The 11676-nt window shown below is 33.2% G+C and overlaps 1 protein-coding gene across 5 annotated transcripts; it reads right to left on the bottom strand.

The window, feature by feature from the left end:
• Nucleotides 1–3229: 3229 nt before the first annotated feature.
• Nucleotides 3230–8518, bottom strand: LOC123192948 (protein SMG7L-like). 5 transcript variants are annotated; one of them, XM_044605671.1, is made up of 6 exons: nucleotides 8434–8518; nucleotides 6941–7077; nucleotides 6242–6847; nucleotides 6005–6127; nucleotides 5686–5894; nucleotides 3230–5557 (listed from the first exon to the last, which is right to left on the bottom strand). In XM_044605671.1, exons 2-6 carry the CDS (start codon nucleotides 7046–7048, stop codon nucleotides 3514–3516), a joined length of 3090 nt encoding a protein of 1029 aa, XP_044461606.1. In that variant the 5' UTR covers nucleotides 7049–7077; nucleotides 8434–8518; the 3' UTR covers nucleotides 3230–3513. The 5 variants fall into 5 exon arrangements, with proteins under 5 accessions (XP_044461606.1, XP_044461604.1, XP_044461605.1 ...); XM_044605669.1 differs by having other exon boundaries at nucleotides 8134–8495; XM_044605670.1 differs by having other exon boundaries at nucleotides 8180–8495.
• Between the last annotated feature and the right edge of the window lie 3158 nt (nucleotides 8519–11676).

The following is an 11676-nucleotide window of genomic DNA, read 5'->3' as shown; positions in this document are numbered from 1 at the left end:
AATCATAGTTATAATTTTTCACAAAGTCCAACATACCTCTAAATTTAGCTTCAACACTAGATCGAACAACATCATTCTACTTCTTACTTATCCATATGAACATATTACCACCTATAAAGGTACATAACCTAAAGTGGATTATTTATCATCTACTGATCCAATCAAGTTAGCATCCATATATGCATGTCTATGCTTTGAAAATATGTATTCTTGATTAACAAAATCCACTTTCCAAGGGCAAACACTAGATACATTAAGATACACATGATTGCATTCATATGATACTTTCCAAGATCATGCATATTTATTGACTAACAACACTAAGTGCATAAACAAAGATTTGGTCTTGTGTGAGATAGACACATTAATCTCCTCATAAGTCTATGTTATCTCCCTTTGTTGGCAATAACTCGATTAGGTTTAATGCTTAACTTCAAACCTTTTTTAACCAATGTATCAACTAATTAACATGGTTTTTATGAACGGTAATGGTCTAGTGTACGGTGGGCGGGGATGAATATCCCCATCTCTATCTCTGTTATAGGAATTCTAAGGAATTTTTGTCTTTTACCCACAAGAAATAATATTTTTCTCTTCTCCTCCCTTTCCCTCTCTTTCTCATCCTCTCTACTTAAGTACTATCATAGTATTGATATTATGAAAAATAATCAAAAGTTTAATAAATATTTTTATAAACGATATTTTAAAAAATAGATATAGGACGGAAGAGAGTACGAGACGAGGATATATATATATATATCTCAATCCCCATCCCATTTCCATTTGTAATGATTATTTTGTTTATGTTCACAATGTATTGGAAAATCTCATTCTCATTCGGAATGAGGCGGAACAAGGACCCAATATATTTTGGCCAAGTTGCCATCCCTAATGGTTTTTTAATCTATCATCATATGTTAAAAAAAAATCACATGAGAATATTTACAAAATCAATTACATTCACAACAATATTTAGTTAATAATATAAAATTCTCTCTTGACAGAATAGAACAAAAAAGATTACAAAAATTTTAATTTCTTTTATACATCTTCTTTTATAAATATGGAAATTAAGAGGTTTTATGGAGATGAGTTCATTGGGCTGTGCATGACAACGATTATGAAATCTGAAGTTAATTGACAGAATCACAATGGGATTGTTGGGTTGTACAGTTTTGACTGCTCCAATTCCCAATCCAACCGAAACTGCTGGCATAAAAAGTATAATTCCTTTTTCAGGGATAAATTCGACATTTTACAACTCTGAAGTGAAATTAATTAATTTGCGGACCTACTAAAAATGAAATTACGCATCTTTACTTTCAACTTAGCGTCAACGCAGCATCATGGCAGGCATCGCAGCCTTTCCATTTTCTTTTCCCTTTAAACGCAAAAAGGTACAAACCCACGCCGACAAGCATAAAGAAGTTAGGCATCTTATGATCTGTAAGAGATAGGAATAGCATCCAATAAAATGAATGAAAAAGTAGCATAAGGAATTAAAAAAAACCAAGGCTGGAGCTCTATATAAACGTTTGTTTTGCAAACAATGGAGATCAGCAGCTAGACAAGGATATGAAGTTCCTTCTTCAACTGCCCTGCTGCTCATGTTTCTTCTTCTTCAAGGGCAAAGAAGACAAACACAAACACAAGAAGGAAGAAAAGAAAGGATGATGGTGGCAATTGCTGCAGCCCAACATGATTCCCATCAAACGTATGGATGAACTGCAATCTTTTCTTCTTGTTTCTTTCAAGATGAATGCATCACAAATCTGTATCTATCTTTGATTTAAATAATGGTGAGTGATCTCTTGCAAGTATCTTTATGTTAATGATGTATTTACTTTTAATGTGACAGGAATATTAAAACAAAACTATTCACTCTTTTTGTTTCTCTGATTATTATTTGGTGCTCAACTGAAACCAGACCAGTCTTCCCAAGAAACCTGGAAGAAAATTCAATCAGTGCCTTGGGAAGCCTTCAGCCTAAATTTTTCAAGAATAAAAATGCATCCTTAAGTTATTATGTCAACGCTGGTTGCTGAAATGATATATGAACCAAGTAGCCTTCCATATATTTTTCTTTGCCCACGGGCATAACAGAAACATTTAACAAAACATTACAGGACTGCAATCAAACAAATAGCAAAAATACCATGCCAAGAACAGTGAAACCCCATGTAAACAAAAGGCAGCCAAAGATACATTTCTATTTTAATATCAGCCATTTGGTCCTACCTATAAAGAATAAGCAACAGAATCTATTCCTCGGAACACAGTTTGAGCTAATAGCATATACCAGTAAGAAGTGTACGGCCACAGGGACACAGTATGCATAAAGAAATTAAAAACAGACTAATGGGAGAAGCAGTTTTGAAGGCTAGAAACACAAAGGATGTATGCAGGTTTGTACTCTTGATCAGAAGGAAACAGAAACACCGGGGAAAAATCATTAAAAAGCAAGAGGGAGTAAAGGAGCACAGAAAATTATAAATCTGGAATTTATATACAGCTAATAACAACTTTCATGAGGTGTTAAAGTTGGTATTTTTCTTCTCTAACTACATGATAGCAGAAGTTGCAGTGCTTAAAGTTGACTACACGAGACAGAAAAACATAGAAAAGGTTTTGATAACAGCCTATATAACTACTGATATACAAAAAGAAACGCAATTTTTTTTATGTTGAAATTTGCTTGAAACAAAGCTTGTTTGACAGAAAGAATTAACATAATTCTAAGTAATAACAAAGCAACTAGCATATAAGAAATAAATGGACTATAAAGCCAAGCACATGTTCATGGAGCATCAGATCACAGTATTTTTGTGGCGAGACTCAGACAGAGGGCACATCTGTTTGTCAAATCCCTTATTGCTATGAAGGACAATCTGGGTCCGTTTATAAAAAGCACTAAAGGGACACAGTCTTCTTACTTAGGGTTCTGAATCTAGTCATGCACTATTGTTATGAGTCCAGACTAATTATTAAGATGACGGAAATTTTCAAATATAATTTTCATAAATATTTACGACACACAATAAGTTGGGGGTAGTGAAAAAAATTAAGAAAAGATGGGATCTCTTCTCTATCAGAGACAGTTTTTGTTTCACAAAATTTCCTCATAGATATTATAGGGGCAAAAAAATGCTTGGCAACGGAAGTTTATGTTTTGAGATTCTGAACAGTTAACTTTCAAATGGCATTTCCAGAAGCAGTTTGGAACATCTAGTCAGGGCAAAGTATGATTCTTCAAATTGCTGAACAAAGTGTCAATTCTTACAAGGAAGAAGAAAATCGAATCTGAACAGTAAGAGTATAAAAGTTATACAAAATCATCTACATGATACGTGGAGAGTAAGATTTTCTCTACAAACATTCTTTGACTTAACACCTATTTCAGGTATCAAAGTACAACATAAATATTCTCAGATAGTTTATCCATGCAGCCTTGTAAACTTCTTAGAATTGACTTACTATACCAGTAATATGCTCATATCAACGAGTGTAGAAATTTCAGTTTCCCGTATATGAAGGACCTCTAAGGGTTGGATCCCAATGGAGTAACCATTCATTCTCTTTCAGATACTGCAACAGCGGCTGTGGCTCATCTCTCAAGTCTGTTGCAACACCACAGCCATAAGGAGGTGCCCTTTGGTAACCATGAAACAGCTTATCCCTTCTGTGTTCATCTAGATCATGAACTTGGGCGTACCCTGGATGCAATGGTGTGCTCTCAGTGTAAATCATCTGGTTTGAAGCAGAAGGAGCTTGCCAATGATTAGAAGGATCATACCAGGAAGTATCTTGACCATGGACGATGCCAGAGTTCCTGGGAGCATAAAAATGAAGGGGCCATGAATGGCTATGGGCCCTATCAAGATTGTGATTTTCTCTGTACTGACGAAGCCATTCAGAAGAAGACAGTCCACGAAATGGAGGGTATCCATCCATGAAACCAGGAATGGCAGAACCATAATCAAGTGGACCACGAGTAGCACACCAAGTTGGATTGTTGCTTAACTGTAAAGCATCAGCATCAGAACCTGTTCTATTGATGGTCCCTGTATTATTGAAGTTGGAAAAATTAGGCCGAACAGAATCAATCCAAGCAACATTGTCAGGCAACAATGGGGCAGAAGGCAATGGAGCTGAACAAGGAGATGAGAAATAGCTACTTGCATAATCTTGCTTAGAACAAATGACAGATTCTTCATTTCCTCTAATGGAAAGACCAGATAAAGAAATAGAAGCTATTTCGTCGATAGGGCTCAAGCCAGGTTTATTTATACCACTTCTCCCTTTTTCTGTATCATTATCTGCAATTCTTCTATCAAAGACCCAAGCACTGAGGGAAGGAGGCCCAGCAGAGACAGGGGTTTGAAAAAATGAGTGTGATCCATTTTCCTTTACAAGAGGGGACTCCAGCTGCCTAAATGGTTTGCTGGGCCTGAAATTAGTGATGTCAGAATGAAACTCTGAAGGATCACCCTGGTTTTGGTTTTGTGCTATAAGCAGCGATGTGGCACGACGCAAGCAGTCATCAGGAGATACATTCTGCTCCTCTATGTCCTTTAGAGATTCTGACTCTTTTTGATAGATAGAAGGATAGAGTGGTGCAGAATTATATCTTGTAAGAGGTTTGAAAACAATGACTTCTTCCTCTTCCACGGCAACGGATTTGTCATCCACAAAAGAGCTGCTTGAGTTTTCCCCAAGGCTTTGTTTATCACAACCCTCTGTGGACTCAGATACAGATAGTGGAGGCTCTTTCACTTTAAGATCAGTGGTCAACTCTACTTCTATCTTTTGTCTGTCTGAGTTTACATTTGAACCTGCCGCATAGAATTTTGTTTCTGCTTTGTCATAGATCATCCACCTTTGAGAACCATTTGTTCGGTATGCAATCTTCATTGCAGCATGAATTATTCGGTCAGCACGACATTTAGTTCCACTTTCAAAAGTCTCTACACATCCACAATCAGTTGAGAAATCTAATGACACATGAGAACAAGATAATGGCGCAAAGCCCCTCAACTCATAGTCCTCCCACAGAGCAGTCCTTCCAGGATTTGACACTTCACCCTTAAAATTCAACTGCTGTAGAAAGCCAACCAAAGCACCAAAAAAGTAAGACATAGCACTGTGAACTTTATCGTCAATCCCATGTGCTTCTACTTCATCAAACATGCCAACCAACCACTCCAGAAATACAAGTACACCAGGCAGAAGGGGACAAGAATCCAATGGATTTGACTTCAAACACCTGTCAACAAGGCGCCCAATGAAAATGAATGCGACAGTCAATGCAAATCTTGTCAACTCAAGCTCCTGTAAATAATTTTTGTCTTCCGGCGATTTCATTTCACTGCCACTAAATACCTTCTGCAAAATAAACACAAATACAGAAACAACTTGAAGGGCTCTGAAGGGGCCTGTTCTAGCTGAACCCATCAGCTCATAGGAAGTCAACATAGCAACTAGATTTGTATCATCTAGTTCCAGCAGTGAGTCCAACTCTCCTATCATAGATGCAAAAGCAGAGGGGAAGTCCTCCAAACTGCATCACATCAAAAAACAGCAGAAAACATAAAAAAGAAAGCAAAAGAGAAATGTGCATTTTACAAACAGTAGCATCTAATATTGAGATGTATTCTGATAGTACCTAAGGTATACATCAAGGAGTACCTGGATTTTATGAAAAAGAAGCTCACTGTTCTGATGATGAGTGACCACAAAGGTTTATCCCCAGAGCAAATATTTTCAGCTTTCAACATATTGCAATTTGAAACATCACTACTCAATTGTGATCTAATCTGACCACTGCTTCTATCTGATGGTTTTAAGAAATCAAAGAAGGCCTCTGGAGAAAGGGAATGCAAATCTGATGACCTATTCTGTAATACCATAAGAAGCACTTGAGAACTGCCAACGACTGACAATAGAAATCAATATGAAGAACGATAAAATCTATTAAATAGAAACAGGAAAAAATATCAAAGATTACCCTTTCAAACAGTAAAATGAGATTATCATGAGCATCAGGAAAAGGTTCTTTAACAGCTAAACTTCTTATGCAGTGATACAAGGCAAGGAACTCATCACCAACATAAGTTGCCAACACTGCCAACTAGGGATGAACATGATTACAAATATAAAAGCTGAATTAGTGGCATTGTATAATCATTACTATAAACTCTCCATAGCAACAAAGATCCCAAGCCCAAAAAAGGAAATGGAATACCTGATTTTGGGGGTTTCCACTATCTGGCCAAATCATAGTACTTTCCAAGTAATAGGTAGCAGCAACTGACCAGTTGTGATCCTCTGAACCAAATTTTTCATACTGCTCTTTGTACCTGGCAAGATCTCCAAGACAAACTAAAAAGCGATGGCATAAAAATTGGCATTTTTGCAATTTTTTTGGTTCAGCAGTCATAGAGATGCCATCTTTTTCAAAGAAGGAATATTCTTCTGGAAGCCCATAACATCTTCTAATTTTTACTATCAAATTTTGATAAAATTCAACTGCTTCTGACAAAAATGATTTGAATCCTTCTATGTGATTGCCATTGCTTTTCTGCTCATTTGCACTGCTTTGCAACACGGCAAGTGTTGAATTATCTGAATTACCAGAACTTTTCTTTATTCTTTTGCGGAATTCATCAATGTGCTTATAGTGAAGCTTCCAGAGAGAAAATTCAACATCCTGAAGCTCTGCCTGATCGTAATCATTCAGAACAATTTTCTCATAACTTGAGCAGACTTTGCGGTATAACTGTTGAACATCTGAGCACAATAAACCTTTTGAATGGATCAATGTCCATAACTGTTTCTCTGTATTAGAAACCTGGAATTGAAACATTACTAGAGTCAAGAATTAACTGAAACAATATAAATCTTTGTATCAAACAATCACAAGCAAAAGCAGAGAAAAGTTTACCTCAACAAGTACATTGGGTTTTCCCTTCTGATATTTAAGGGAAACAGGGGAATTACTGCTCATGATACAGGAGGAAACTTCTTCAGGGCTATTCTTCCTTCTCAGCATAGAATGTTGACGTTCATAGAAAACTTGGCCTGCCAATTGATGATGCAACCCACCAAGGAATGAAAGAGTCAAACCAATTGACAACTAAAAAAGTCTGAAGAACTAGATGTGCTAGATTTGATATTTCTTTTTATGTATGCTTATAAATTCAGTTTCATTGCAATTCTAGTCATGCACTAGAAAAATTCAAGTAACAAAAAGTTTCCAAACTCCATACAACAAAATGACATCAGAGCATTTGTGATGACTTTGATCTGATTAACATTAAATGGTATTCATGATCATAATCCATCCTCTAGAAAGCTTTCTTACATTACAAAGATAGTTGTCAAACCCAGTTGTGACCAAAAACAATAAATGTATACTAGGAACAAAATTGCTAATTGGACTCGCTCAATTTCTTAGTGAAACAAAAAGAACCACTTGTATTTTTCTGGAGGGAGTCAAGCACATTCAGAATTGGAAGCACCTAAAGGAAGTCATTTTACAGATTTCCCAATTACAGAAAAAACCCAATTTTGGAGTCGATCCAGTGTTAAATATAACAAACAAAATCACATAAACCCCAAAGTCAGTAACCAATATGAACTGAATTATAGGATATTATCCCGCAAAATAAGTATAACCCTGAGAGAATTCAACTTTTATGTAGCATAAGATGATCCAGGAAGACGATAACTAAAGAATGTAAACAGTAAAAACTTGAAACAAACAACAACCAGAAATGAAGCAGTTTGACTTCCAGTAATCAAAATTAAATATACATAAAAACATATGTTCCACACCCAGATAGAAACCAGCAAAGAAAAAGCAATGAAACAAACATATAAACAATTTAGCTAGAAAAAAAAAAATAATGATGAAACCTACCTGAAGTAAAAGTCAGGAAGTTAAATTAAAACATGAACATCACCACATAAAAGTTATAAGTTAACAAATAAAAAACACCCTTTTCAACCAATAGCAACACTCAAAGAAGGGAAATAACATGTCGAATTGAGCAACAAAGGCAGAATCTACGGTCCCCAGAAATAACAGAAAAGGAAAAAAAACAATTGTACAAGAAAATTAAACAAAAATACCACCTTAAAAAAAAACACAGAAACAAAAGGAACAAAGTCAGCAACCTACAGCGAGTGTTTGAAGCAGGCTGAAAGAAAACTAGCCAAAGAAAAGCACAAAAATAAGGGAGAAGGGAAGAAAGAAGCTATAAGAAGTACGCAGACACGTGTACTGTGCTCGATTGTGGGACTGAAGATCAAAAACTATCCAACCAAAATTTTTGTTTTTTCTGTGTTTTTAATTTGATTAATGAAGAGGGGAATAAATTAAAGCAAATGATCTTGTGTTTTTTCCATAAGACTTCAGTGAGTAGAATCTCTTACCATTTAAGCCAAGCTAAGCAAAGCATCCTTTTTTCCTCACTCTTACTGTTTTCAGTCATAAACCTGAATTATTATATTATTATGTTCTTCGTTACAGATGAGGTTCAATGTTTTTAAACTCGAATTAAATGTGATTCATTGTGCAGGTCAAATCAGTCTAATCATAGCTTAGTTCATGATAATCCTATCATATCATCATGACAATGGAAACAAAATGATCGGATGATTGAATTATGTTGTGACATGATTTACTTAATTCAACCCTAAATTTTAATATAATAAATCTAAAAGAAGAAGTCTAACTTTTATCAAAAAAAAAAAATAAAAATAAGTGATATATAAATATTATTAATTAAATTTTAACATAAATTAATTAATTTTATATAATATAAGTAAGTCAGACAATGAATTTAACAGTTTAAAATATTTATAGATACAAGTGATAACATACCTATCTAAATAGGATAAGTTAAACAACGAGCTTAATACCCTATGATGATTACATTTGAGAGAGGATATTGAAGATTAAAAGAAAAGAATCTCACATCTAATAAAAAGTGAGTAAAATTAACAGTATATAAGTGTGTTAAATTAAATTTTAACACAAACTAATTAATTTTATGTAATATAAGTTTTAATCTTTACACTTATAGGTCTAATATATTTTAACAAATTTCATTTTAGTGTTACTTCAAATCGAATTTGATACCAATTTTTGGTCAATTTGATTTAGATTTTGAAACATTGGTGAAGTTTTGTGAATAGTTTATTGTAGAGGGGGTTTGGCTGGTGTAGGGTGTTTTCCTGCTTAAATAGCAAGGACTTAGCCTCATATTCCCACATGTAGAGATTGAAGTAGGTGGTTTTGTGGGTGGTTGGATGGTCTAGCAAAAATAATGTGCTTGTAAAGTGAATAAATATGCATAAACACAAATAAATTTTGTTGAAAGTGTTACATTCTACATATGATATGGGTTAGTTCTTCAACTTATATATAATAAATAGATTTAATCACTTCAACCAAAATTAAAAATAAAAAAAGACCAAACCTTTTAATAACTCAATAAAAAAGAAAAAAGGGTTGAAACTTTTGATTTGGTTTTTGTTTTTTTTTTTTTTTTTAATTTCAAAAGAATTATCAAACTCTTTTTTTTAAATTCAATAAATAAATTCATCGATTCAAAATATTAATGAATAGAAATCTTCCCTTACTTCTTTTTATTTCTATTTTTTTATTCTAAAATATATATTCAAAAGTTGAGTCGAAATTAGAAACTAAATTAACTTCTTTTTAGAATTAGACTTATTTATATTATTTTGACGTTTTATTAGTTATTTGTCATAAATAAATAAATAAAACTTTTTGAATTCCCCAAGTTTAAATTTATAGCTTCTCCTAATATTATTTATTCGATTAACTATAATTTTATAAGAAAATTATATGTATCTAATTTTAAGTATTTATTTTTATATCTATAATTAATCAGTAAAATTATTATTTGGGTATTATGATCATCATTAATATGTTTAATAGTATAAAAGATGCCTATTATGGTTTCTTAATATTAATATTATCTTTTTTTTAATAAAACATATTTAAATTTAAGTAAAACAAATATTTATAAATAATTTAAGAATAAAAGGGTAAGTTTTAATTTGATTTAAAAATGTAAATAATTAATAGACAAATGAGCGAGACAGTGATGGCGTTTGATGCGGAAAAGAGAGAGAGAGAGAGAGAGAGTGGGAGCGCTGAACGGTGCATGTCGTGAACCGCACCGCACGACTGCTGGCCCCCTCAAAGAAGGCCAATCGATGCACCGATTGAAAATGATACACTACAAGTTATTTTAACTACGAAGCATCACATCATTGCCTGCTGCACAGTGCACATGGTCCATGGGCAATGGTGATTCACGTTTTCCTGCCCATGATTTGGCCACACTTTTTCATACATAAGATGCATAAACCCTTTTTTGTCAAATCAAATTTTAATTTCGTCAAAAATCATTATTAAAAGAGGAAAATAGTAATTTCATCCTCAAAATATTTTGCAAAAAAATTATAAATTTGAAAACTATAAATTCAGTCCATATAAATTAAATTTGAAAATTTTAACTACCATAATCGTCTATAATCTAAATTTAAAGTCATTCAAACTGTTATTCACCTAACTCATACCATCAAAACCATCACTTGCTTAAGCCCAATCCTATCATATACGATAACATAATAGTTTGGAATTTTACAAATTTAAAAAAATACAAATCAGATCTTATAATTTAAATTTGGAAACCCTAATTATTACCAACCATCACTCATTTAAACTCAAATACATCAGTTATACATGAGATAGTTTAACCCATTTTATAAGTTTAAAAATTTATAATTTAATTCCTATAATTTAATTTTAAAAATCTAAACCATCGCAATCGTCAATTATCCACACTCAAACCTACCAAACCCATCATCCATCCAAGTCCAAACTAACAAAACTGTCAACAAGTCAAACTCAAATCAACCAAAATTATCTCCAATAACAAAGTGCGTGAAAATGAAAGGGGAAAAATATGGTGTTAATGACAAATTTATTGTATCACCTTTGTCTTTTATAAAATTTATTAATTTCTCTAAAAAAAAATTAAAAATTTGTTAATTTAAGATGATATAATAGTTTCAAAAGTCAAAAAGTCCAAAGGTATTTTGATAATTTAATGTCTTGACATCGTGTTACAATTCTTCTCTTAGATAGAGATAGGGTTTAGATGAAATGGAATAACACATGTATTTTATGGGTAGTAAAATGTTTTAAGGCTAAAATTTGGGTGAGAAAATGGTAATCACTCTCTATGAAATAAAAGTCAACTTTTTTTGGTTGGAGTTATTTAAGAACTCCTGGGGTCTACCTCATTAATTTAGGGGAAGGGGCCCCTTCATGCATGCCACCTTCGTTATGGACTCGGTCAATTCTGGGTGGGTGTTGAACATTTAAGGGAAATTATCAATAATAAATTTAATTTAATTTAAGTATTGCACAAACCTAAATATTTTTAAATCATATAAATAAATACGTGTGACAAAATCTTTAAAAGCTTGCCAAGAACTAATTAATAAATAAAAAGGAGTCAAGAGGAAGAAACGGACGCCCTATAATTATGTTAAATCAAATATTAACAACCATATACGAAAAATTCGAGATCCACCAGCCTTATATCAAGAAGAGGAGATTAGTTTTTTTTTTTT

The sequence above is a fragment of the Mangifera indica genome, chromosome 12 (genome assembly GCF_011075055.1).
Source record: "Mangifera indica cultivar Alphonso chromosome 12, CATAS_Mindica_2.1, whole genome shotgun sequence".
Classification (NCBI taxonomy): Eukaryota; Viridiplantae; Streptophyta; class Magnoliopsida; order Sapindales; family Anacardiaceae; genus Mangifera; species Mangifera indica.
The sequence above is the reverse complement of the archived record's forward strand: the minus strand, read 5'-3'. Positions and strand labels throughout refer to the sequence as shown.